General features: G+C 36.9%; 1 protein-coding gene across 9 annotated transcripts; it reads left to right on the top strand.

Annotated features, from left to right (window-relative positions):
* Positions 1 to 26,340, top strand: LOC147366718 (uncharacterized). Of its 9 annotated transcripts, none has more exons than XM_086414233.1 (5): positions 1 to 2,217; positions 2,331 to 2,861; positions 3,317 to 3,659; positions 3,928 to 4,025; positions 4,952 to 5,225. In XM_086414233.1, exons 2-3 carry the CDS (start codon positions 2,543 to 2,545, stop codon positions 3,493 to 3,495), a joined length of 498 nt encoding a protein of 165 aa, XP_086270359.1. In that variant the 5' UTR covers positions 1 to 2,217; positions 2,331 to 2,542; the 3' UTR covers positions 3,496 to 3,659; positions 3,928 to 4,025; positions 4,952 to 5,225. The 9 variants fall into 9 exon arrangements, 5 of the variants coding, with proteins under 5 accessions (XP_086270359.1, XP_086270362.1, XP_086270360.1 ...); XR_015169031.1 differs by having other exon boundaries at positions 527 to 2,217; positions 2,331 to 2,430; positions 3,512 to 3,659; XR_015169028.1 differs by having other exon boundaries at positions 529 to 2,217; positions 2,331 to 2,430.
* Positions 26,341 to 27,862: the final 1,522 nt, after the last annotated feature.

Below are 27,862 nucleotides of genomic sequence, written 5' to 3' on the forward strand. Positions count from 1 at the left end.
TAGGTGGTGTGTTTTCATTCTTTGTATCATTAAATCATCACAATGGTAGTTTGTCCTTGCTCTTAATTTTACTAAAAGGAAAAGTGTAGTCTAGAGTACTTAAGAGAATTGCCCAAGTCATCCAGTTTATAAGAATTGGAACCAATTTCTATATGACTCCAGAAACCCTACTACCTAATATGGGCAAAGAAATCTCAACAGCACAAAAATAATGCTTTCCTAGAGGCTGAGTATTGAAATTGCTCTTAAAAAGGCAGCACGCAGGAGAATCTTTTGATTCCTTATTGGAGTCTTACAAGAATCATCTTGCTCTTTCTTGTAACAAAACTCACTGAGAGGTTCCTAAAAGGGGAGAGTCAAGGTCACTTGGGATGAACCACTGTATTCTACGAGTCACTGAAACCTTGGCATGACTCTCAATATTTACCCACTGGTGGGAGATTTACAGATGGTAAATTACTTATTTAATACCTAGCTTATATATTTTCCAGACCTGGTTTGTGTTTATTGATGATAATCTCATTCTTGATGTATGTCAAAGAAACTATTTTGTCCTCTATTTTTCCCTGCTACATACAGCAAAGAAAATAAATCAGGCTTCTAATTGTAATAAAATAGATTTAATAAAAATAGAAAATAGAATATATTACCTTTTTCAGGTGTTAAACATCCTTTTTAAAGTGTACTAATGCTATAACATAGGTTATCATGGAATGGGCTAGAGAATTTTGGGAGGAGAAACACTTTTGCAGAATGGTAAGTTTTTTGTTTTAACATATCTACAGTTTTTCTTTGGGCTTGATATATCCTTCTCTCCTAGGCAAAAATCAATTTACATTTAGGCATATGACTCTTGCTAATTTAGTACAACTGTGTTCCACACTAGGCTCCAGTTCTCCTCATTAATGCTGAGTGAGTTGATACGTCTTAATAATCTCCAACTGTGTTAACGTCTCCCAGGTGCAATTTCATGTTTTGCAAAGTTAATACATTTAATGCATACATTTACTGGAGCTATTTTTATCACATCTTAAAATTTTAACTTGTTAAAAGACCCAGTTTCCAAATGTATTGTTCATTTCTTTAGTCTGTTTTTCAAACTGTCAAGGAAAACCCCTTTATTCCATTAGTTAGCATTCCCATTCCTTCCATTTTTTCCTCTCCTAAGAGTTGTAGTTCTAGGCTGGAGGAGCAGTGCAGGAGACCAGAGAAAAGTGAACTTATTCAAGTACATATATTCTAGAAGGTCTTCAAAACTGTTGAAAAGGAGTGTAGGGGGAACTTACCCAGTCACTTAATGAGCTATTCTTTGAAAAATGTCCTGGGTACCTTCAACCAGAAAAATATGCTAAAAAAGAAAAGTCCTTAGTGTCTTGCCAAACTAGGTCTTGAAGTAATGGTGAGTTTTAAGAACAAAATAAACTTTTATTCTTTATTATTACACTTATAATAATATACTACAAAAACCATTCAAGCTCTGTCTCCACTCACAACTGTTTTTATGAAGCCTTATATATTATGCAAATTATTAGTAAAACAATGTAAGAGGAAATATCTTTTAAAAAAGTTTTCTATGCTCTTTAAAGAGCTATTTACATAGAAACACTTATTTTGTTAATTATATATAATTCATATTCTTATTCATTAAGGTGTATCTCTAAGAAGTTCCAAGGGTTGTGAAAAGTAGTTGGTTAAAAGAGGGGAAAGTTTTTGTGCCCTTGAAGGTTAGGAACAGTAAAGTCAACACCATATCCTTTTTTCCCCCGTATGCTGAAGGTCTCTGACAAGATCTCTGCTTGCTGTCACTAAATGTGGTTTCTTATTAGAAGCAATTAAAAGCTACCACCGGTTCCTTTACCTTCCCTTTGGATCAGAAGCTCTTTGAAGAGTGGCATAAAAATCGTCTTTAGTGCTCTCCCACGGCCTAGAACAGTCTGCAGAACCTATTTATATATGCACAAATTTTAAGTGATTAATAAATAGCTGACATAAAAACGGAGAGATGCTTCATTATACATAAACTTTCTGTTTTCTCTCTGCTTTCTCTTAACTGCTGTAAGGCATGAAGAAAATATAGAAGTCGATTACAGTGTCAGAGAAATGGAGCTTCATTAACTCTAATAAAAATAGATAAATATGATCCACGCGCTTCTGGAGAAGTCGCTCAGGTTGTTCGAGACAGATGCTCTGTAGCCACATCAACTGGAGAGCATCACAGTAAGTTGGGAAATGGAAAGTTGAGTGTAAAATAACAATCTATTTGTCCACACAGAGAAATAAAGTAGACCGTAAGCCTTTCCCATACTTGAAAAATCACTGCTTGTTAACAGGAAAAAGTATCCGCGGATGTTTTCAACCAGGCAATAGGAAGGCAGCGAAGCAACGATTCAAGACTCTTCACAAAAGAGGCGAAAAGAGAGACGTTTTCAGGTGCTTTCTGCCTTCTGGGGGGTGCAGAGCGAGCAAGACGTAGGAGTGAGACTGGGAGGGGTGGCAAGGTTGATGGGAGGGGAGAGGTAGAGTCGTGGAAGCCGAGACTTTGATGCGCACCTGCGAGGGCGGCGCTTCCGGACCAGGGAGCCGCGCCGAACTAGCAAACGGGACGGGGTGTCGGGCCGAGGTGTACCCCTCTGTCGGGGACCAAATCCCTGGCCCGCTCCGCGGGTCTCGGACCCGGAACTCACTCCATTACCCTGGCAGCCCCCTGCCCGGCCGATCTGGCTTTCAGTCCAGCTGCAGGGTGCCTCGGCTGCCGGCTGCGCGCGGTCAGGGCGCCGGGACCCCTTCTTGCAGTCTGCTCACGGGCGGGGACCTTTCGTGTGGATTTTATCCCCACTTCTCCCTCTGCGCCCGGCCCCCAGGTTGGTTCCGGGAGGAAAGCGGAGCGCTGGGAACTCAGTCTCGCGCCTCCCGAAGCCGAGCGGAGGTGCGGGTGCGACTGACTGACAGTTTTAAACTATCCGCTCGTTAAAGTCCCGGGCGCACGACTGCTCCCCTCCTGCCCCAACCTAGCTGTTCTCTCCACTTCCACTTATGCCTGTATGCTTCGATTTTATGATCTTCTCTTTCCTTACGGACAAATTCGCTATCCATTATCTGTTCACATGGAAAGGATCCGATGGTTTTCATACTTTTTTGAACGCTGACAGTAGAAAATCCCAGAGGGAGGTGGAGAAAGACGGAAGTGTGCGTGTGTGTGTGAGAGAGAGAGAGAGTGAGAGAGAGAGAGAGAGAGAGACCATCCGATCTAGGGGGCAGGGCAGGGGGCTTCCCTCTCCTGGAGGACAGACAGAATGATACATATTGTCATTAACAGTTTTGACCCACCCAGACCCCACCCTTCGGTTGCATCCATCACACAGTCATTACAAAGGGGCAGCGCTGTCACACTGCCTGCCCTGCTCCCGGGGCTCTCGGGCTGGCTTAATGAAGTGCACCCAGCCGGGGCTATTGTGCAGCGCGAATGAGGCAAGGACGAGACGGCAACGATCCTAGCAGCTGCTCTCTGCAGCCCCGCAGCAGTGGCCAAGCCCAGACCTCAAGTGGATGGATGCCTCTGGAAGTGTCTTCCTGAACGAACCCATCAGGCAGTAGAAGACTGTGGCGGGGCTAGTGAACTTAGATGAGGCGTTCGTCTCCTGCAGTTGAGCCGGCCGGAGGCAAGTGCAGACACTTGGGTAATCGCGGGGGTGCTGGGGGCGGGGAAGAGAGAGATAGTGGTGGTGATTTTAAGCCCGTCTTCTGTCTAAAGGCGGCTTGGACCAATTTCTCTTCCAACCACTCTTTACCTTTTGTTTTGTTAGCTTGGCATTTCCCACCCCACCCCCTCCCTGGTGTGGTCTGAACCTTGCATCTTGCTCTGGGGGTTGTGCATTTTAATGTAATTCTGATTGGTGAATGTTCTCTCCTTTTTGTTGTGATTACTAGAGACACTTTAGTCCTGCCTTCCCAGTTCTGCGCCCTGCACAAGCAGTTTTGAAAAATTAAGTGCAAAAAGCATGACAAAGCAATATGAGGTTGCCGTGGTAAGTGAACTTTTAAACAAAAAATTACCATTTCTTCTCGTGTGCTCGGTCTGTGGGTGGTTTGAAGGGGACTCATCACACACAAAGGGCTGGGGGCTGGGTGCTGGGAGCAGGGGGCGGTGAAACAAAAAACAGTAGTTTTAATTGTTTTCTCTTTACTATGGTCAGTCAGTTAACATGTTCCGTGTTAATCTGTTTGATAATCTTGGGATGGCAACGTACCTGATGCATTTAAAGTGGGTGAGAGTTGGCAGTCTGCAGGGTCGAGGTACAGGGGAGGGAGAAGGGAACTAGGTTATTGTCTGGTTTCAAAAGCTCCGTGCAGTTCTGACTTCCTGAACTCTGCACAGTAGCCGGGTCATTCCTGATCAAAATCCTAAAGAGAAAAGGAACAATGGGGTCACTGCAAGTTACTACAACGATCTCTTGCTGTCACCTGCAGTGTTAGACCTCCCTCTTTCTTCCTTGCACTAACTCAGGTAGCAACCTTAGAAGCCATCATTCTTAGACAAATTTTAAATGCTAAATGATGATCAAATGATGCATTTGGAAAGTTGTGATCTTAAAAGATTGGGTGCTGGAGAAGAGGATTGCTTGCTACCCTCCTTGCCACTTCTCCCTGCCCTCCTCCCGACTCCATCCTGTTTTTCAGCTAAAATGACCAGGTTCATTTAAGGGTCTTTCCTCCATCTCCTCTTCTAATCCCTTTTATTAGTTTTTTTTAATGAGAGGTATATTCCAGGGAAGGGTTTCTGAGTTTTGACCCTGTATCTCATTTACTTTCCTGAGGATAAACTATCCAACTTAATATTTGTGGCAAACTCAAATGATTTTCAAGTTTGGTAAAGGGCTCAACCTTTCATCTAAAATTCTGAATTGTTTGGCCAGCTCTCAGTAGTCCTAATTTTTTCCGTTTGTGAATCTAGTTGCCTTTTAACTTGTCAAGGGCAGGCCATGGAGATGACTGGGCCCCCCAGTATTGGAATGGACTTGCACATTCTCTGATGAGGCAAGGGCATCCAAGTTTTCTCATTTGAAGGATGGGATGGAAGCAAAAGTACTCCCTTGAAAGTAATTGTTCTCATGTTTTGTTGAAACCACTTCTAACTTTGATTTATATGTGTGTAAATATATAATCGTATGTGCTTACATTTCTCTCAAGATGTATTCTGAAATAAAGTTTTTTAAAGTTGTTACAAATGTCCTCTGATCATGAGAAACACATATAGTAACTTTTAAAACTAATTATTTTGCAATAAAGATTAATGTATTTTATTAGACTTACACTTTAATAACTTATTTTAACAACTGACTTATTTTTTGTCTATTCTACATGAAGCTAACTGTCATTTACCAGTGAATATCACAGGAAAATGACACCTTATGGTTAACTTTCAAAATAATCACTATTTGCAATTACTATCCTTAAAACAGTTTTCAGTTTGAGAGTTTAAATACAAAATAACTAAAACACTTATCTGTTGGTAAAAGCAGAATCAATTCAGTAAAGTTTTGACTCTCAGAAGAGTTTAGGTTAGAATATAGTATTTTATATATTTTTAAAATATATAATTAAATCCTATTACAGTTGGGAAGTTTGCTTTTCTTATGTATTGATATTCTTAGAGCACAGGTAGTCAACTAACAATCTTTTTCAATTGTATAATTTATTTTGGACCATACTACTCAACTTTCATACCTATTTAAATATATGGCCTGAACATATATATAGAAAATTAGATTGCTTTGACACTTGAACTGAGAAAAACATCTTTAATCAGATTTACTTTATCATACTCATAATCTCAAACAAATCCTCAACTTTACTGTAGTTTTTCATTTATACATTAAAACTACTATTTCAGCTAAGGATAATCATAAAAATTATTATTGAAATAAGTTGGATAGTTGAAAGTTGTCTTCTAATATTCTCTATATGCAAATTTCTTTATATCAGAATATAATATTATAATCATTTTTTTCTCAATGTTCTAATTATATGTTATTGGCACATTGGAAATACAGTGGCCATGTTTTGATATCTTCCCCTAAATCTTGTTCCGTTAGAACAAATTTTACAAATAACAGAAAGCTTATAGTATTCATAAGAACAAAATTTTAAGTGCTTTCAACTAAGCAATATTTCTGTTTTCTCATAGAAATATTCATTTCCCATGACATTGACTCACTTTAAGTGAATAGGTATCATAAATAAAGGAGGAAAAATGGATGAGATATAGGGAGTGGGGATGAGTGATAGCCAGGGTCATCTAAAATTATATTGTAGATTTTACCTTTTAAACCGTATCTTGGACATAAAATGTTCCTGTAAGCAAAAAGTACAGGTAAAAAAGAAATGGCTGAAGTGAAACTATGATTTTAAAAGTGAAAAAATAACTTTCATTTATTATGTCTAATTAGCATTAAGCTTAGTGTGTATCTTATATCAAATACACAATGTAAAACAGCTAAGAAGTTAACTTTAATAGTTAATATTTGTTGTCTTTCTACCATGATCCAGTCAGGCATCCTATCATATATGTAAGTGCTTTACCTGTGTTATCTCAGTTCATCTTCAGAATGCTCTAGGTGGTAGGTCTAAGAACTGAGTAGTTGAGTCAGACAGCTCATAAACCATGAAGTGAGGATTTGAATCCATCTGACTCTAAACTTGGGTTCAATATCAAGCAAAATGAAAAGGAAATAATAGAAAATGTGAGCTCATTTACTAAATTTAAAGAGACCTGCCACATAAAACCCATGGTATCTCCCCAGATTCCAAACATAGGAATGACTACCTGTTACTCTTGGCACTTTCCTCAATAAAACATTTTGGAGAAAAAAAAATCTTACTGAAATATTCCTATGTCCCCAAATTGGGTTTGGATACATTTTGCTGGTTTGGCTGGTTGTTTCTTTTTGAGGATGCTAATGGAAAATTTATTGCATCTTCTATCCCACCCCAAAAGTTAACAAAAGAAGAGGACGATTAAATTTAATGACAAAAGTATTTTCAAATATGTGCCAATATATTAGAAATGTACACAACATACACAAATATGTAGCAATAACTTCATAAAAGGAAAGACTAACTGAAAACCAGTTTCCCTTAAAAATAAGGGACTTAAAAATAAGTCCCTTATTTAAATTTAACTTAAATAAGCAGTGATTTTTTTTCATTTTACCAATGTAAATAAGATTAATTTTCCGTTTTAAAGACTTTTTTAAAATAAAAAAATTCAGTTACAAAAGAAATTCAGTTACAGTAACATTTGCTAAAGTAGTGAAATGTTATATGACTCTATAGGTAGCAAATCATTTCATGATTTTTTTGGCCATATGTTTATTTTCTAAGAGTTTAATCAATTAAGTTTTAGCCTAATTATTCAGTGAATAGGGACCTCCATTTTAAAAATTACTTTCATTTAATGAACTAAGAGACTTAAAGATAGAAAATGATATAGAAAAATAAAGTCTCAAATGGTGCTTCATTTTGTGACTGTTTTTTAAATATTATAAAATGATAGACTCTAAAATACTAGGAAAAAAATCTTTTCTCTTTAAAAAGCTCCAATTGTTCATTTTTATTTATAAAATATTTGAACCTAAGAGATTGGGACATAGATACTGTATCTGCTCAGGCTTATTTATTTACTACCTTGGGACTGCAAAACTGAAGATGTTAAGATTTTGTCAGGAGCATCCACTCAAGCCCCCCTAAGTACTAATAAAAGATCTTTAAGCACATCATGTCATTCAACAGAAAACTGCTCAGTTTTTTCACTTTCACCTGAGAAGAAACGAAAGCACTGTAACTGCGTTTTTTGCAGTGGGTAGAGTCCTCAGTTGTTTTGTGTAGACCCTTCTCTTTTAAAAAAAAAGAGTTGCTTTTATTAAATGCAGAGAGCAGTCATATTTAAAAGGCATTTGAATTAGTGCTCCTCCCCTGATAGCTCAGCTGGTAAAGAATCCATCTGCAACGAGGGAGACCTGGGTTTGATCCCTGGGTTGGGAAGATACCCTGGAGAAGGGAAAGGCTACCAACTCCAGTAATCTGGCCTAAAGAATTCCATGGACTACTCCATGGTGTTGCAAAGAGTTGGACATGACTGAGCGACTTTCACTTCACTAAGTAAAGGACTTTTAAAATGGATTCATTTTGATATTTGGCAAAACTAATACAATTATGTAAAATAAAAAAAAATAAAATATAATCAAAAGCAAAAAAAATAAAATAAAAAAAAAATAAAATAAAATGGCTTATCCACTTTGTAAGTTTGACTCTTAGAAAGAGAAATCATCCAGCCCTATCCTGTTTAAACCTATGAAAATTCCTTTTCAAAAAAAGTTACTTTTTAAAAAGTCTGATAATTTTGGACTTTTAAGAACAATGTTAACAGTCTAGGAGTCAGTCACATATAATTCAGTTCTGCCTCACTTTGACCTAGGAAACCATGCCTTAAAAGACACTCTTAGACTTTTACCCCTGATCCCCAAATCTAATTCTAGTTATTGCCTTATTTTAATTAAAATTAAGGCTAGGTTGTTTAACAGCATTAATAAAATATTTGTGTAATCTTTTATCTTATTATATATTTTATATGCATAATATATTTATCATAATATATTTGTTATTATACATATATTTTAAAATACATGTATTATTATAAATATGTATCTGTACATAATAATATATATTTATTATTGTAATCTATCCTTGATTTGAAAATTCACATTCCATTATTACTGACTAAAATCATAGTTTTATATATAATTTTCTTTCCCTTAAAATTCATCAAAGTACATAAGTCTGTATGTATAAATAATAACTATACAAAAAGTTATATTAGTATGAAGCAAAAAAGTTATTAAAGCAGTTTTTCAGTTTCAGTTTGTGGGATAATGCCACAAAACTGAATTTTGTCTAATAATAATATTAACATTTATTATTCACTAAAAATCTAAGAGTATTTTAGGATAGGTTTGTGGCATCTCTTGCACCTCTCCTCCATCGCTGTCCCGTAACTTCAACAAAATAATAATTTCACTTGAAAAATTAGGAAAATGTGGACTCTGTTTAAATTAGAAAAAGAAATGAAAAGACCTTAAGATAGTTCCTGCATAGGTCCTGGAATCTTTAATGCTATGCATTTCAATTATTACTTTAAATTCTTTCAAACATGAAATCTTTACATTTTGTGTTCAAAGTAAAATTACATGTTATGGATTTTCAAAGCCCTTCAGAACACGAAAAGTTTATAGCAAAAGGCTGAATAATACTAGCTGCTGCTGCTACTGCTGCTAAGTCGCTTCAGTTGTGTCCAACCCTGTGCGACCCCATAGATAGCAACCCACCAGGCTCCCCCATCCCTTGGGATTCTCCAGGCAAGAACACTGAAGTGGGTTGCCATTTCCTTCTCCAATGCATGAAAGTGAAAAGTGAAAGTGAAGCCGCTTAGTAGTGCCCGACTGTTAGCGACCCCATGGACTGCAGCCCACCAGGCTCCTCCATCCATGGGATTTTCCAGGCAAGAGTACTGGAGTGGGGTGCCATTGCCTTCTCCAATAATACTAGCTACGTACCGCCAAACCAGACAAAGTTTGACAATGGCTGAGAAGGCAGTATTAATGATTCTAACTTATAGAAAGAAAGACATGGAAAGCTAATGAAACCTGAAGTCATTCCCATTAAGAAGTGAGAACTCAGTTTTGTGAGTGTTTCCATTAAAAAAAAAAATTACCACTGGACACATTATATTTAATAAAATCTAAAGAATTACCCTTATCCTTTGTTAAACATAAGGAGAATAAGGACTGCCACAGAAATCTAGACTGGAATTTCTAATTTCTCAGTGCTTTAGATCACCATTAGATCACCATTTAGATCACCATTAGATTTGATGTTATGGTAGAGATAGTATTTAATATATGGTTGATCCTTATTAATCACCATAACAGTTTGATATGTCTTGGAGTATGGAAATGATAAACTTCACTCAACAAACATTATTGTATGTTTACTAGGTTTAAGGTACAGTGCTGGAGCCCAGGAATACCCTGCTGGAAAAAGATGGCTTTGCTGTCAGGCTATATAGAGTCTGTGCAGGAGAAGGGCATGTCAGTCTCCTTATAATGCAGTGAGATAATTGTTATCAGAGGTGTGTATGAAGTGCTTTTAGACAGTAGAGGAAGCCATCGCCAATATGTCCACCGTTGGCTTTCCTGTGGGTATTCAGGAAGTGCTTCCCAGTGGAGGTGAAATTTTGCACACTGACTTTTTTTTCCATTAATAGTGGAACTTCAAATAATATAAAGAAAGATGAAAGTATATATATTTCCTACTCTCTACATTATGATATGTACTTATGATGAGGAAGAGCAAGTTTTCTATGTAGGATGCTGAATTTTTCAAGATTCATTAGTGTAATTTCTCAGTTATACTGTTTTTGACAAATGCGCACAGCCAGGAAAGACTTTACTCTATTGATTATGTTAGTGTTTTCTTGGTAGTAGCATAATGGATAATGCAAAGGCCTCATTTTTATTCTTCAGTGCTCTACCAAAAAAGGGTATCTTGTAAAACCTTGAAAGGCACACAAAAGCAAAAGTAATTAAATAACACAAATGGTGGGAGAGATTGCCTGTGATCTGGGCTAGCGTTAGAAAGGGAGGTGTAAGAAAGAGGTTATTTGAGAGGAAATAATAGGCAAATGTTTTAAAATAGGAAAAAGGGTTCTGCTTCATAGCAATTGGGGATCAACTTAAGCGATTTCACTTTCCTTTGTATTGCTTTCCCATTTACAGTGGAGGAGGAAAGTACTATTAATCTTCAATTTTCCTTATTTATGATTGTTTCATTATTGATCAGACTAAAACCACCCCATTTTCTTTCTTTAAATGCATGGGAAATCTTCTCTTCAGAGTGATTGGTACTTCCTGTGAATATCATGCTCACCGATGTCGTGACAATACTGTTTAGTCCATTCCTTCTGGGATTCTCTCTTGGCAACAATTTTTTTTTCTTAATTTCCTTGTGTTCATTTTTAGGAAAATCCTCTCAACATTGTTATATGTATTATTTTATAGGAAGGAAGCATGTAAAATACTCTTGAACTCATATTACTTGTGAGTTTGAATAGCATTCAGATTAGAATGATTTCCCCAGAATTTTATAGGCTTGCCCAATCCAGCTGTATATTTTATATGCTAATGTAAATTCTATTTTTGTTCCCCTTGGGGGTTTAAGTGATTATAATTGTTGCTCTTCAAAAGCCAAACAGATGATGATTGCTGCTTCAGGAGTATACCAAAAGAAACTGGCTTTCATTAAACCTGCTCATCCACTTCATAATTATCTCCATTTTATCTAGCTAAGAAGCAGGAAAAAATGGCAAGTACAGTTCACTGAAGCCAGTTCAGTTATTTAAACATCGCTTTATTGAACTAGCAGGAGGTGTTAAAGTAGGGGGAATGTTTTCATTCTAACACCGATATGTAGCCAGTGGCCCAAGTCAAGAGTTAGTTGAACATCAAATGCCAGAGGCCACAGGGAATGAGAGGAGAGATATGTTGAGCCATTCTGAGAGGTATCCTCTGGTGAGTACAGTAAATAGTACTGCAGTGGCAGCTATTCTGAAATAGTCTTTTTGCTTGTTCTTCTTCCTATATGTTCAAAAGGGAGTTATTATTTAGTATCCATTGGAGAAGGAAATGGCAACCCACTCCAGTGTTCTTGCCTGGAGAATCCTAGGGACGTTGGAGCATGGTGGGCTGCCGACTATGGGGTTGCACAGAGTCGGACACGACTGAAGCGACTTAGCAGCAGCAGCAACAGGAATACTGGGGCTCCCAGGTGGCTCAGTGGTAAAGAGAACCTGCCAATGCAAGAGACGCAGGTTCAAGCCCTGGGTTGGGAAGATACCCTGGAGAAGGAAATGGCAATCCACTCCAGTATTCTTGCCTAAAAAATCCCATCATTAGAGGAGCCTGGTGGGCTACAGTCCGTGGGGTCACAAAGATTTGGACATGACTGAGTACCTAAACAACAACAAACAATTCATTAAGAAGCACTCAGAAATACACCCTAAATAAAAGGGAAATTTCCTATAAAGTGTAAAAAAAAAAAAAAGCCAAATTCTGAGACTGGTCAATATCAAAAGTCCTTCAAGGAATCTTTATGGTCACATAAGCCTGAGACCTAACCATGGGTCAGAAAGCAGATTTTTGTGGAGGTTGGTTTTCCTCAACTGAGAGACTATTTCCGCTAGGTGACCCAGGGCTCTGAGTTATCTGTGCCCTAGTCCTAGGGAGAGGATAGAAGGGTAGCCTTGGAAATGGGCTGGCGTGGGACGTACTTCTGACCACATACATTGCTGAGTGTCCTCCTAATGGCATGAGGAGGGTCCATGAACTCTCACCCAGAGGAACAGAAAAGTGTCAAGTCAACAGCTGTTCAAGCTTCCAGCTGGGAGAAAGCAATCCTCTCTGGTTAAATGAAATATTCTGAAACGGATCTCTCCTCTAAAACTTTAGAGAGCCATGTTTTAGAAGCCAATTGTCTAAGTCTAGACTTATATAAAACATTACATTCACAAACAACCAAAAAGGAAGGTTTCATTTTTTTCTACAGATTTACATTTCCATGTTAATTGTTCAGCAAGTGTGAGGCAGTTTCACTTTTTAAGGCATAGGGTTATCTTCCAAGTTGATTTTGAAACTTTTGGGGGAATTATATTGAAAAGAAAAGAAAAAAAAGCTTACATAATAAATAAAAGTAAATATATTCCTGAAAGGCTTTGGATAATTTGCTAGAAAGCTATGTACATTAAAAAATAATTATTTTTCTCTCAATTCTTATGCCACAGCAATAAGTATTTTTTCCAGTTTTCATATATGTAATCTTATTTTGACTTCATGGCATCCTTATAAAGTAAGAAAAGAAAATACTATAATTTCATTTTACCCTTATAGAAACATAGAGATTTAAAAATAGTTTTGCAATTAGAATTTAGGGAAACCCACTTCTTGGTCAGTATCTTAATCAACATTTCTTTGATCTACCAACAGCTTGGCAAAACATGATGTTGAATTATATGTAGACTGTAGAGTCATTAGTGAACCCTGAGATGGGGTTGCAGGTAGAATGTTTCCAGATGTTTTCCCAGAGAGATCTTAGGTGAATTTTTGCATATTTAGATCCAAGGAAAGGGTATTGGCCTGCTCTCTAGAAACTCTCTAAATTCAAAATTCTATTTGGGGGTATGGCTGTATTGGATTTTCTTGGATTCCTGTATAGAGATGTACATGCGTTCTAAGTCACTTCAATTATGTCTGACTCTTTGTGACCCCATGGACTGTAGCCCATCAGGCTCTTCTGTCTATGGGATTGCCCAGGCAAGAATACTAAAGTGGGAAGCCCTCCTCCAGGGGATCTTCCCAACCCAGGGATCGAACTCACATCTCTTACATCTCCCGCATTAGCAGGCAAGTTCTTTACCACTGGTGCCACCTGGGAATCCTGAATAAAGATATGCTAGAGTATAAAGAACTCTGATTGCCTACCAACAAAGAAGGCCTTAAGTCTGAGACCATACCAGCTGGACCTAGAGCAGCCCTAGGCAAAAATGGTGAAAAAATGGTGAATGACTTATCTCACCTCCCTATCACCTACCCTTGATACCCCTAGCACCTGGCTATCCCTTATTCCCCTAGGTTCTCATTGCCTCTTTACAAACCTTGCTAAAATCCAAGATCTACTAGGACAATCTCTCTTTCAACAGGGAGACAGTTTATAATCTAATAAACTAATCTCCACTAATGGGACGATATTAAGGAGAGTCTTGAAAAGTGAAAGTAAAAGTCGCTCAGTCATGTCCGACTCTGCAACCCCATGGACTATATACAGTCCATGGAATTCTCTAGGCCAGAACACTGGAGTGGGTAGCCTTTCTCTTCTCCAGGGGATCTTCCCAACCCAGGGATCGAACCCAGGTCTCCCACATGGCAGGTGGATTCTTTACCAGCTAAGCCACAAGGGAAGCCCAAGGAGAGTCTTGGTTTCAGTTAATATTTAAAAGTTGCTCCCAAGGAAAATGCCCTCATTTTTGTTAAACAATCATGGTGAGTTAACTCGTTGGGTGGTCATTTCAGGCCAAAATATATCTTTCTCTGGTGGTTGCTTTTCTTAATTGTGTGGCAGTCCTAATCTGTATCACTAAGAAGATTGCTCACTTGTCTTGGAATAGGAGAGTTAGAAATGAACTCAACAGGAAAATATATCACTGGGAAAAATTGATTTGGTAGTATTGGCTTATCTGCTTAAGTGTGTTAAACAGAAGCAAAAGCTACAAGAGGTGGTAAACACTAAAATATATCCATGCCAGTGGAATGACTGTAATTTCCCAGGTTTATCTCACAAGTCTGTTCTTTTATTATAATAACAGGAAATTGTAGAAAATCATGCTTGCTCTGTGACCTCACAGACATCTGAATACAAATAAAACATTTAAAATGTCTCCCAGTTAAATCTCTCAGCATAATCCAGAATACAGATTTGTCAATTACTCAGTTCATCTACTCAACGGAGAAAGCCAATCCAAAACAGTTCAAGCGAGAGTTTACAAGTCCATATTTAACTGAGCAACTGAAAAATCTGTATCATTTTTTGCTTTAAACCAGTAGCTCATGAGAATCATCCATAGAGGTTTTTATAAACATGTATGCTTAGCCCTCACCTTGGAATTACCGAGTAGAATTACTCCTGGGATCAAGACCAGGTATCTGTACTTTCAAAGGAAAAAGCCTCTGCAAGTGGGTTGAGGTATGAATGAACTTTCATCTGATCTCTCACAAGTTCTGTTGTTCATTGAAGACCCACTCTGTGCCAGGCACTCTCTTAAACACTTAACAGACATTTTTTCACTTTATGCTCACAACATCCTCCCTAAAAGGTAGCTATTATTTTAATTTTTTTATATTTATTTATTTTTCTGTGCCAGGTCTTAGTTGCGGCATGTAAACTCTTAGTTGCAGCTTGTAGAATCTAGTTCCCTGGCCACGGATCAAACCCAGCCCCCCTGCCACTGGATCCCCAGGGAAGTCACCTATTATTTTTATACTCATTTTACCAATGAGAAACCTGAGGCTTGGAGAGATCAGGCAACACGGCTAGAGTCATATACCAAGGAGTGAGGAGAGGCAGGACCAAAATGAACGTCTGCTTGAGTAGTTTGAACCGCTACAACCCTGAAAAGGCCTTTTTAATATACAGATTGCAAATGTATGGCTGCATTTTATAGCTGTAATTTCCAACCTAGAAGCTTCCATTTTGCTGCTTTGATTACCCTAAGATTATCTGGAGCGTACAGGGATTGTTTCATTTTATGGCCTTAAAAGAGAGCCACTATATTCATGTGAAAGGAGACATGGTCTAATAGGTAAGAGATACTTTAAAATTACAGGTAAAATGTTTTCTTTCTTTGTGTAAAAGTCACAGATGGCTTTGTACCTTAGTTCTTAATTCAGAAACTCAGGAGCTGCTGAAAACTACCTTTTAATTTGGTGGCTGAAAAATATTCAGAAGTAAGACAGGGTTTGAAGAGCGTGATTTTCGTTCCAAATCAATTTCTTATTTTAAAAATATTTTTAAATTGTATAAAATCATTGCTGAGAAATGCAGTTTCCAGTGTGGAATATGCAATTTTAGGATATGTTCTTTCTGATTTGGGACTGACGCCATTATTTAGAATAGTGATGACTCATGTCTAGGACTGAAATCTGTTTTTCATGGGTTTATACATTTTTCCCCTTGAATTGCACCAAAAATGGTTTTTTAATTGGCTTTAACTCATGCCCAATAAATTGGACGAAAATTGATTGCCGCAGTCATGTTTGGTTTAAAATTATTCAAGATTGCACCATGAGTCAAATGAGTGCTTGAGTAAGGGCAGAGGCATTTTATGTCCTCTATTTATGACAAATAACTTTTTTTCCAAAATGGTCATAATTTATGTATAAAAGTTAATATATATTCACATTTTATAAAGCTTAAAAGATAATAACAGGTCCACATTAAAACACACACATCATGTTAAAAAATAAAATTCTCTTGTTTTGATATTGTTTCTTAGTACCTTCTTTTTCACTTCTGTCAATACAAGTTTATTCATAGTATTCCTTTAAAAATAAATAATGCCTGCGCGCAGTTCTTGTTAGATTCATGGTCACAATGTTAGATAAATGAGGCTGTTTGGACTGTCCCATCCTATAGAGCTGAGATAGTGAAGAGTGATTTTAGAGACAAAAATTAAACAATATGAAAATTGAATTAACTCAGGTAACTGTCTAGGGCACTGAAATAGCAATTCACTAAATGGTACCTGTCAGGAAGCCAGTTATTGTTCAATCTCATTATAATTCTTTACTGTATTAGAGTTTTCATTTATTTATTTGCCATAGAAATATAAGGGCTTTCTTAGTTGGGAATAAAGGTTCATTGTATGAGATTCTTCAGCAACTTGCAAGAAAGGATAGAATAGGGAAAAAGAAATGTTTAATTAAATGAAAGAACATCCCTTGGTCATAGGCAGTGAATGAAGAAAATAGTTGTTCCTGTGTGCAATTCATACTGGGCAATTCTAAATGGACAAGATAGTTCTATCTGATACTGCATTATCCTTAGAAACTGGTAGAGCAATTTCTGAGATTTTTTTTCATTTTGTTCTATTATATTTATTTTTTATATACATTAAATCTCAGGATTTGTCTTTTATAAATTATTTTGTTTAAACTATAAAGCCCCAGAGCTGTTAATATGTCCTTCTCTAAATCTACATCGTCTTTGAAGAGGTCACCAGTCCTCACGACCCCGTATCATACAAGGCTAAAACTTGACTGGAGCTGTAGAGATTTTTTTCCTTCTCAAAACTCAAAACTACCTGTTTTTCTGATTTGTAAAAAAAAAAAAAAGCTCAGAATTTTTACAAGCTCAATATTGCAGAAAGTGTTAAGAAAAACTAAAGTCCAAAAAAACAAACTTAAAGTCCAATCCCTATTACCTCTAAATAGGCACCGTTTAATATTTTGGTGACCATCCTTAACTGTTTCCTCTACGGTTATGGAGTAAACATATGAACACTAAAATTTACAAAAGCTAAATAATTTTTTCTTTTTTTTTTCTGGCCTTGTCTTGTGGCTTGTGGGATATTAGTTCCCCAACCAGGGATCAAATTTGCAACCTTGACAGGGAAAACATGTAGCCCTAACCACTGGACTGCCAGGGAATTCCCTAAAAAAGCTAAATAATTAAGATTTCTTCAACCCCCCTGAAATTGCCAGTGGTTAGGACCTCCTAGTACATATTATGTAATATTTCTCAAAATTTTATTGCATTTGATCTGAATTGTAGAAGCAAATCATCCACTTATCACTTTTATCTCTTTTTCATTTGTCAGCAATAGGTAGCATGGCAAGACAGGAGTATAATTATTTTCATAATAAAAAATAGAGTTTTGTTTGGTAACTGTAATATCTATTTTCCTTATGCCTTTGTTTTCTTGCACGTATTAAGTTCTGATTTGTTTCTTTAGAATTACTGAATTTTATATCTGAAAAGTACCTTACAAGTCATCTACTAAATAGTGGTTTCGGACTTGGACCGTTCAAATGGTCTACTGAAGGTCAAATCCCAGCTTTGTCAACTTCTAGTTGTGTGGTCTTGGGCAAATTACTTAACTTCCTTAGTTACTTCATCTTTAAAATGATAGGATTGTTGTGAGGCTTAAACGATTTAATGCACATAAAGCATCAGAAACTTTCCAGGTGTGTAGTGGTTGCAGACAACACAAAAGATGCAGGTTTGATCCCTGGGTCAGGAAGATCCCCTGGAATAGGAAGTGGCAACCTCCTTCCTTCAGAAGAGTGAAGAAGCTTTTTGTCTAAAACTCCAAGGACTCCCTGGATGAGGTGGCAAGGTCAAGGGACAGAAATGTGGAGAAGACTGATATATATAAAAGAAGGATTTACACAGATAATAATGAAAATGTTTTAATGGTCAAAGTATTTATAGCAGATGTTAGGGAAGTGATAGCGTTCTAAACAAATAATACTTTTGAGCCAAAAAAAGCTGAAGAAAGCTATGAGGAAGAGAAATCAGTAATCAGAGCCAATCATGTGGTAGCCTAATTAGCAGTGAAAGTGAAGTCACTTAGTCATGTCTGACTCTATATAGGGCTTCCCTGGTGGCTCAGAGGTTAAAGCGTCTGCCCACAATGCGGGAGACCTGGGTTCCATCCCTGGGTCAGGAAGATCCCCTGGAGAAGGAAATGGGAACCCACTCCAGTATTCTTGCCTGGAGGCTCAGAGGTTAAAGCATCTACCTGCAATGTGGGAGACCTGGGTTTGATTCCTGGGTCAGGAAGATCCCCTGGAGAAGGAAATGGCAACCCACTCCAGTATTCTTGCCTGGAGAATCCCATGGACGGAGAAGCCTGGTGGTCTACAGTCCACAGGGTCGCAAAGAGTGGGACAGGACTGAGCAACTTAACTTTCAATATATATATATATACCTTGTATCCAGTAGTTTTATGTCAGTTTTCTGCTCTGCTGGCTATCTATGATGTGAGGCCACAAAACCTAACCAACCTGGTAATTCTGTTGCTCTGCAGCCCACTTCCTTCATGACAGTCAGCCTAGTCTCCTCACCTCTCAATCTCGTTTGCTCTAAACATACACAAACACACACACACACACACAAACATGCCCCTGCAATAAAGTAGATTTATATAAAGTTCTTTTAAAACTAAAGAGTAAAACACCATAATATATTTCATATTTTCCTCTTCTATAAAAACCTTGTAAAGAGGCTCAAATTTTTCTGCATCCTTTTGATATGACTAATATGAAGATGCACCTCTATTTTAGTAATAATTACATCTAGGAAATACTAGTATTCTGCAAGACAGTGCTCTTTGAGTTAAATAATAAGCCCTGACAAAATAGAGACTTTTTTTTATTGTTTGCACAAGAAATCAAGAAATATCAGCAAGAAAAAAAAAGAAATTTCACAGTAAATTATGTCAAAATAATTCAAGGAAACGTCTGTTTGTTACTCAGACAACTTAAGCAGTCTGAAACACCATTCATTTATGTTATATCTTCCAACTCGTGTTTATAAAAACTGACATTTCAAACAACCTATTCTCTAATTTGTCATCCTGGAATGACAGTGACCAAAGACACCAAACATTATTTCTATTACAACAGTACTTTCAGTCTTTAAGATGCATATACCTGTGCTCAGTCAGAGAAACAGATTTTCCATTTAGTCACATCAACATGAAGGGTTAAAAGGGGTTGGTGTGAAATGACAGTGAAGAGTAGCTCTGGCTGTTCTGTGTGTGTGTGTGTGTGTGCTTTTGTTTACTCTTGGTGGTAATTAGACTTTCTGGTAGAAGTCTGGCAGTCACATGGTTGGACTTGATTTTGAGTGGGTCAGTCCTATCAAATTATAAGATATATTTAGGCTATAGAGAGATGCCTACTGAAGTTTAAAGAATAGTAAGTTTGTTTTTCCATTGTAACCTATGAACTTACACATCCAAAAGCCTAAGCTTCATTCTTTTATCAGGCTGCAAAGTTTGGTTTCCTTTTGTTCTGCTTACTCACTGAAAGTCCGCATCTGTAGCTACATCTGTATTAATCCATGGCAAAGTAAGCCCAGGAGGGAAGTGCACAACCATAAACCATACGCAAGGTTTAGTATTCTTTTGACGTCTTATATTTTACAATGTCAAGTGGACATTATGGCTCCATTTTGTTTCATTCAAAACAAACTATTGTAAAAAGCATAGTCTCCTGTGCCCTTTATAGAGTTTACCTCTGTGTTCTTTTGGATATTTATTTTAATAGATTTTCAAGCACAGACAACGTAAGAAATACAAAACTAGAGCAGAAAGTACTGTTCACCTATGTAAATGGAATAAATATAATAGCCTATAAAAATATATGTGGAGAGAGGGAATGAGCCTGGGGAGAGGCAAGTGATAAAGAGGTGGAAACTGATTTCTTTCAAGGTCATAAATGACAGGTAACTTCTAAAAATCTTGCTGTAAAGGTAACAAGAATGGTAAATAAAAATGGATAATGTATGTATATATGTATTGTGTTAGTCACTCAGTCTTGTCTGACTCTTTGCGAATGGAGTATAGCCCGTCAGGGTCCTCTGTTCATGGGATTCTCTAGACAAGAATACCAGAGTGAGTTGCCATTCCCTTCTCCAGGGGATCTTCCTGACCCAGGGATCGAAACCAGGTCTCTCACAGTGCAGGCAGATTCTTTACCATCTGAGCCACCAGGGAAGCATATATATAATATATATATATATGTATATTATACATATGTACACATACATATACACTTACATAGGTACATATACATATGTATATTATACATATATAATGTACTTGAATAATAAAAGTTTCTCAGCACAAAATGAAAATATTTTTATTTGATTAGACTGTGATAATATATATTTGACTCATCTTGATTTCTGTGAGTATTTAACTGAATTATAACCTATACTTAATGCCAAACACTAACATTGGTAGCCTAACTAAAAGAACAATGGTTGCAATTAATGCCAAAGAGAGTAACACATTGCAGAAAGAGTGGTATTCAGGAAACCTATTCTGTATTCCTATTAATCTTAGAAATGTTACCTAAATTCCTCGTGCCTCTGTTATGCCCTTGAAAATGAGAAATAATTTATATCCTTCCTTTCCTCCTGAGTTACAATGATAAATATGTAAAAGTACATTGAGCTTTTTGTGATAAAAGTTACTATAAAAATCTAAGGTGTTTTTATTATTATATCAATCAAATGGGATCTCAGACTAAGTTCCTTTTTGAAGACGCACAACTTTTTTACAGATGAATCATGAAATTGTATTGGGAAATATATTGAAGCTACCTTACAGGGGAGACAGAAGATTTTATGCCTTTTGAAGCCTTTTAAACTTGGTTACAATTAGAAATGTCAGAAGCTATTTATCATAATATATATCAGGAAATTAATGAGGGCAAATGAAAATGTTTAAGAGACAGCATATACACACAGGAATTCTAATTCTGGCGTCATCAAATAAATGTGCTAAGTCACCATTTTGTTCCATAGTTGTAGTTACCTTGTATGGACTACCTCCTCCATGCCAGGAAGTCTGAGTACTTCACACTTATGGCTTCATTTAACCTTACGGTGATCCTAAATTAAACAATATCATTACCATTTTATGGATCAGAAAAATCAAGGCTTAAATGAGATAAAATAACTTATCCAAGACCCCATACTAGTGGAGTCAGGTTCAGATTCAGATGTAGCTGAAGTGAAAACCCAAGCTCTTAAAATTTTCAGAAGTGTAGCTCATAATAAAGCAACATATCAATTTCTATTTAAAGGACTAATTTTTGGATGAACCATACTATTAAAAAACTTATAAGAGATATTTTACAAATATAGGCACTCAAAAGATGCTTAAAGCAAACTGAAATGGGTCTTTTGTCAAAGATTCAGGAATAGTTAGAAATAGGAAATGACTATGTACCACTCATCTGACCCTCACCTGAAGATAAATGTTATATCTGGGAAGATACATTTAGTTGTCTGGTTTTTTTAATAATAAAATTATAATCAGTTTTAAATAAAAATATTTTAACTTTTATATATTTCCAAAGCTTCCAATATTTTGCCTTTATACATCATAGAGAGACTGTTTACCTTAAAAATCTGTGATCCTATTTCCCACAGAGAAGAATTAACATGGGGAATCATTTTAAAAATAAATTTTGCACTTAAAAATTTTAAATTATTTTTTATCATTCATAATGTATTGCTATGCTTTTAGAAACTATATATATCATTTGTGACAAAAATTAGACAGGAGTGGTCTTTATAATAATTTCATGCTAAAACACTTTTCTGTTCAATAGTGAAAATTTTCTTTTTAAAATTATCTTTTCCTTTTGAAATGTTACAATAATTTATATTTATAAAATATATTTGTCTCACATTTCAAACTTATAATGCATCTTTTAAACCTTATGTAAATTTATCATCTTTAAAAAGTCCTACTTGTAGTGACAAAGAATAGGTTAAACAGTTCTTTGTATGCATATTTTCTATTTACTTAAGGAAAATAAAAATAAAACCCATAGCTTAAGAGACTCATTAAAGCTGGCAATTCAAATTTGTTTGACTATTTGTAACAAGCAGGGAAATGTCTCATTATCAGAAGATAATATGATATTGCCTAAAACTCTGGAATTCATTAAAAATATTTCTTAAAACGTGTATATAGCCTTCATTATTTAAACTAATACCATCACATTATGGAAAGTGGTGTTATGGAAGGGAGAAATTGCTTAACATAAACTTAGATTTCTCTCTCATGGAAGAACCCTTGCAGCACTCATTCATTTGTGTGCTTGAGTGTTTTTAATACCTCTTGGTGTTACAAGGCATGAAGGATTTTTGCAAAAAATGTTCAACAGAAACATGTTTGAGGTTCCATGGCTTATATTTATTTGCCTACTTCCCTATGAGTAATCAAATGGCAATTTCAAAGTTTAAAAGAAGTGTTTTTTTAATATATCTAAGTAGTTCAATAACTGGAAACATACACTAGCATCTTAAATTTTTTCTCATCATTTTTCTTGACAAATTTATTTTCAATTCTTTCTCACCCACTGTGATTTATGCAGCCTTTATATTGTCAATTAAGTGCACTCTGACATTGATCAAAGTTTTGGGGTTAAACAAAGTAAAAACTGATCGATTTTCTAAAACTGTGTTAACCATGTCTTATCAGCTGAAGGTATCTTTTTAGAAAGGTTGCTAAAACTTAAAATATAAATGCTGCCTGGAAAATGTACTTCGTCCTCTCATACTTGCACACTCTCAAAAATGCACACCAGTGAATTTGCAAACTATTCAACAAAATAGAGAACAAGATACAGTGCAGAGTCATCAGTGAGTCAAGACAACAAGGTCACTGGCTATATTCTGGTTCTTTTACATTTGAAACTTTTTGCCAAACATTTATTTAAATAATGCATAGAATTTCATGTCCCATATCCATAAAGCAGAAGTGTGTAGATGTAAAGTGTGCTGAGAGAATCAGGTGATGTCCAAATACCTATGTGGAATTTCTTGAGTTCTGAAACAACCCATAGTGATTATCTGGGTAAAGAGGGTGGGGTGGATGAAATAGAACTCTTATTCTTGTAAGTAGCTAAAGCAGATTCGTTTCTGTGGTTGACGACTTCTTTGGCTATTCTAAAAGCCACCCTGGAATCTCTCCTGTGACCCCATCACTTCAACAAAAAGGTCAAGTTTACCTCCGTTTATGGTACGTACACTCCTCTGTATCTGGTTAATCTACTTTTCTTACAACAAAAGGAAAATTTGAGAGCCCATTTGGAATCAGAGAGCTTCCGATTCTAATACTGGAGTCAGAGAGCTTCCTCTATCCTACGCTCTGAAAAAGACGGAATCCTGTTTTTTTAATCTGATTGGTTTAAATTGGCCCTTAATCTGTATTTACATCAAACTTCACACAACTTTATTTTGTTCTAATTGTTTCTACATCGTAACTATGACTAGGAATCATGACTAAGATGTTGTGTCCCTTTGCAACTTTTCCTTACAGCTTCCTCTCCCCAAATAATTTTTAAAACCGGTGGACTTCTCTCACCGCTCCCCTCCCCCCATTAAAAAAATAGATCCCGTTCCGGGCGCCCCCTCTCTGCCTGCCGAAAGCATTTTAATGACAGTTTACTTTAGCGGTCTATCAGCCGACTGCTGCCTCTGCCACCTGAATTTCAATTTCTTAATTTACAGCCCAGATAAAACAGAATGGAGCAGGATCTGGACTGCTCTCTACATGGTTGGCCTTATCAAGCGTGAAGTTTGGCGCATTGCAAACGTATTCAAGTGATTATCTGTTGAGGACCTCTCGAGCCATCTCCATCTCTGCAGCGGGCTGATAAGACAGCTGTTTCTCTAGCCGCTGTCTCCCTGGGCCTCAGTCTTCTTCTGATACAAACTCTGCCTTTGTCACCGGGCTCCGGTGCGGTCACTTGCTCTATGGGGCAAGGGTTTGATCTGAACACACGTGGGGGAAAAGTGGGAGTGTGTGAGACAGCAGAGGAGAGAGGAAATAGGAGGGGGAGAGCAAGGAGAGCGAGATAGGGGGAGGAGGAAAGAAGGTTAGGGATCGAGGGAGGTGGGGGCAGGGCTGCGTGCCGAGCAGCGTTGATAGCTCTGATTGACTGGTTGCTCAGCCCGGCTATATTATTTCAAATTAGACGTGCATCGCACACAAGTGGAAACATAAATCTTGAATATAAGAAAGAGTCTCCGAGCCTCGGAAGCAGAAAAACCGCTTCTTCCCAGGACCCGGCAAAGGGACCGACGAAAAGACTGATTGCCACCAGCTGAGACAGATGGTTTCCTTTAACTTTGCAAACTGCTATTTTTAATTACTTGTATTAATTTTGCATGAGATGTATCGGCTCTAGGAGGAAGCTTAGATAAGGCTGTTAGCACCTCTGAAAGAAATGGACACGAAGCTCTGATTTGCCCTTTCTCACCTCCCGTTTTTCTTACTTCACCCTCCCTGGTCGCCTAGATCACCCTTTGCATGCTCAGGAAAGACGTGAGTTTATCTTGCTAAAAGTTGGTCCCGAGTAAAATAGAGGAGGGAAAGAAATCTGAGGGCATTTGTAGGAGCGTTTACATAAATGATCGTTGACCCGAAGCTGCAAATAAATTTTCTGAAACACTCTGGGGCACATGCAACAGATTTTAGCCTGAATATCCGCTGGCAAATGATCTAAAGGAGAATGAACCCCATACAAATTTTGCCGAGAAAAAAAAAAAAAAAAGCGATGGTGGTGGGGAGGAAGGAAAATATAGGCTGATCTTGAAATTTTACCGAGACACTACATTACGTTTATTTAAAAAATTATACAATTCATGTGTCTTTAAGTGTAAACAGTAGCCTCAGAATTTAGGGTCAATTCTTGCTGAGGTGTTCCGTTTACAGCTTTTTCCATTAAATAGGAGTTTAAAGACAAAATTAAAGAGAAAGTAAAGGATGTCTGTGATCCTGCTCACTGCCATCTCTGGCACAGTCCCTAATAGAAAGTGTTTGCAATGTAAAGGGTTCCTTGCAAAATAGTCTCCGAGGTCACTCACCTTCTGATAGAAGGCTTTGCCCCTTTGCCAGGCAATGGAGGGAGCTGGGGGAAGAATTGGGGGAGGGGAGAGTAGAGGTTTTTGTTGCGATTCCTCTGGGAATTTCGAGGATTACAAACTCTGGAGTAGGTTTAGTAGACTTTTTGATGACTACCTGGATTTGCATTATTTTGTATGAACACACTGATGACTGGCAGGCTCACTAGGGGAAGAAGTGTCTGAAAGGATTAGAGTTGAGTGTGCACAGCCAGTTCGGGGCATTTAACCTTCCTGGCGGTGTGTCACTATGGCCGAGTCTTAGCAAAAGCAAGCCTAATCAAAATAAACATGTTTCTATGGATAGGAGAGACTCTTCCTTGAAGTCTGTAGACATGAAATTTCCCCCAAAATTGCAGTTTCGGTGTCTCACTGGGAGGGACAGAAAACTCTATTAAGCTTTGCAAACGTGTAGTCAGGCTGGCTCGGCTTGTCTCTGTCCATGGTGCTAATTCCCGCCTCATTCTTTTGCTCCGCTGCCATGTTCTAATTCAAGTAGCATCAGTTTTCTCTACAACTTCCCCACCCCACCCCCCACATCCCCCGCCCTGTTTTTTAAACCGTGGAAGTAAAGTTGACATACTTCTTTAGGAAGGATAAATAAAATAGTAATTATCAAGCTATATATTTCTCACGCAGGCAGTAAACTGTCACAGTTTCAACATTATGAACCACAGACATTCCCCTCCCTCATCCCAAACAGCCCAACAAATTAACACAGACAAATATTTTTACTTACCTGACAGGATATGATGTTTTAAATCACCTTAAGCCAAACATTGTAAACTCATTTAAATAGCTTAACTGCTTTATTTACTTAAAAAAATGTTACAATTGTAATGTACAGTCACCTTTATCATAAAATCCTGAAAGTTTTAGAGGATACTAAAAGAGGATAGTATTTCTCCCCAGATCTAATATAAGGGGGTTATTTATCATAAAAAAATTGCCACAATAGCTTATGAATATTCCTGTGAATGACTGTTCCTCTATAAAGATATTTTTGTAAAAGAATTAATTGAATTCATTATTTTTTCCTGCTTTGAGAACCATTCATTTTGCAGCTTTCTCTATGTCAAACTTTTTCTCCAAGCTCTCAATGACTCCCCATACCTTTCCTCCTCTGCTGTAGTTTAAAATAATATCAAGTACTTTGAAGACATATCAGAGTTAACAAGACAATCATAATTCAAATGCTTTTCTAATGCAAGACCAGATGCTCTGGATAATTCTTTACCCAACTATGAATGAAGAGGGATTGATTATAGGTGCTTAATGTACAATGTGATGTTTACACATGGTCTGTATTAATTGCAAGATAGAGTATATTAATATTTCAGTTTATAACAGTATAAATTTCAAAGTGAAATCCACATCCAGATACCATTTGTTTTAAAGTGATTGTATTTCATTTTTTATTGTTAAAAGTTGGAAAAGTACAAGTTACTTATACTATATCCATTTAAAAGTTTTTAAATTCAAAAACATTTGTTTTATTGAGGAAGTAAACTAGTATTTTAAGATATTTTCAATTTCTTACATAATTTAACTCCACGTTACAGAGAAAGAAACATGTTGAAAATGACATTTTGAAAAGTATTTGCTCCTCTGAAAAAAACTGAAAAAAGCATATATACTGAATGAGTAGAATTTAGCATTTTGTGTTTGAATGGACAAGTTTACCATTTTTCAGGTAATTTCTTTAATGACATAACACACATGCTGGATTTTCATCACTCCACACCACACCCAGCTTTCCATATCCACCCTCCCCCAAATCTTGGAAAAATATACTACTGTTATCTACAAAATCTTTCTTGTGGATACAAACATCACAAAATAAAGTATTAGTTTCCATAGTTAGACAAAACTTATGTAATTATAAGTTAATGGTAAAGATTTTCTTCAAATTGCTGAAAATATTACATGATCAAATGCAACTCATTCAATATTAAGAGCATATTAACAAGGAGAAAAGACAATTTACTTCATTGGTAATTCTGACTAAACAGTATTACACTTTTACCCAACTGGCATTTATTATTTTATTTTTTGTACAGATCTAGGGGGGAAGGGAACGTTCGAAGGAAGATGACAAATGGAATCTTCCAGCTGTTTATTCATACATTGATTATTGTGGATGAGGTGGAGACTTTCTGTTTTTTTCCCTTGATTTGTTGTTCCCTCCACCCCTTGACTCTCTTTCTTTAAACAGCTTTGCTTTCTTCTTCCCCTGAGTTCCACGCAGGTCTAGAGAAGAGTCTTAAGTGAAATTATGACCCCAGGCCTGTTGTTATGTAAAATGTAGGGGTGGGGATTACAGCATGATAATTATAAATGGTAGTTATATAGATACAGGCCTTGTTTCTCAACTCCCAGTTATTTTTATCCAAGGATCTCAGACATATTATATGGGCTATATGGGAAATAAACAGGTTTTATGTTTTTTTGTCAGTAAGCATTTATCAGCACTCAAGGACACTTTCAAGGAATTATGATTTACTTCAACCCGACTTTATAGTCATTTTGCGTTGTGACTATCTGTCCGTTT

This window comes from Bos grunniens, chromosome 8 (genome assembly GCF_055505025.1).
Source record: "Bos grunniens cultivar Pamir isolate PY7600 chromosome 8, Bosgru_T2T1.0, whole genome shotgun sequence".
Classification (NCBI taxonomy): Eukaryota; Metazoa; Chordata; class Mammalia; order Artiodactyla; family Bovidae; genus Bos; species Bos grunniens.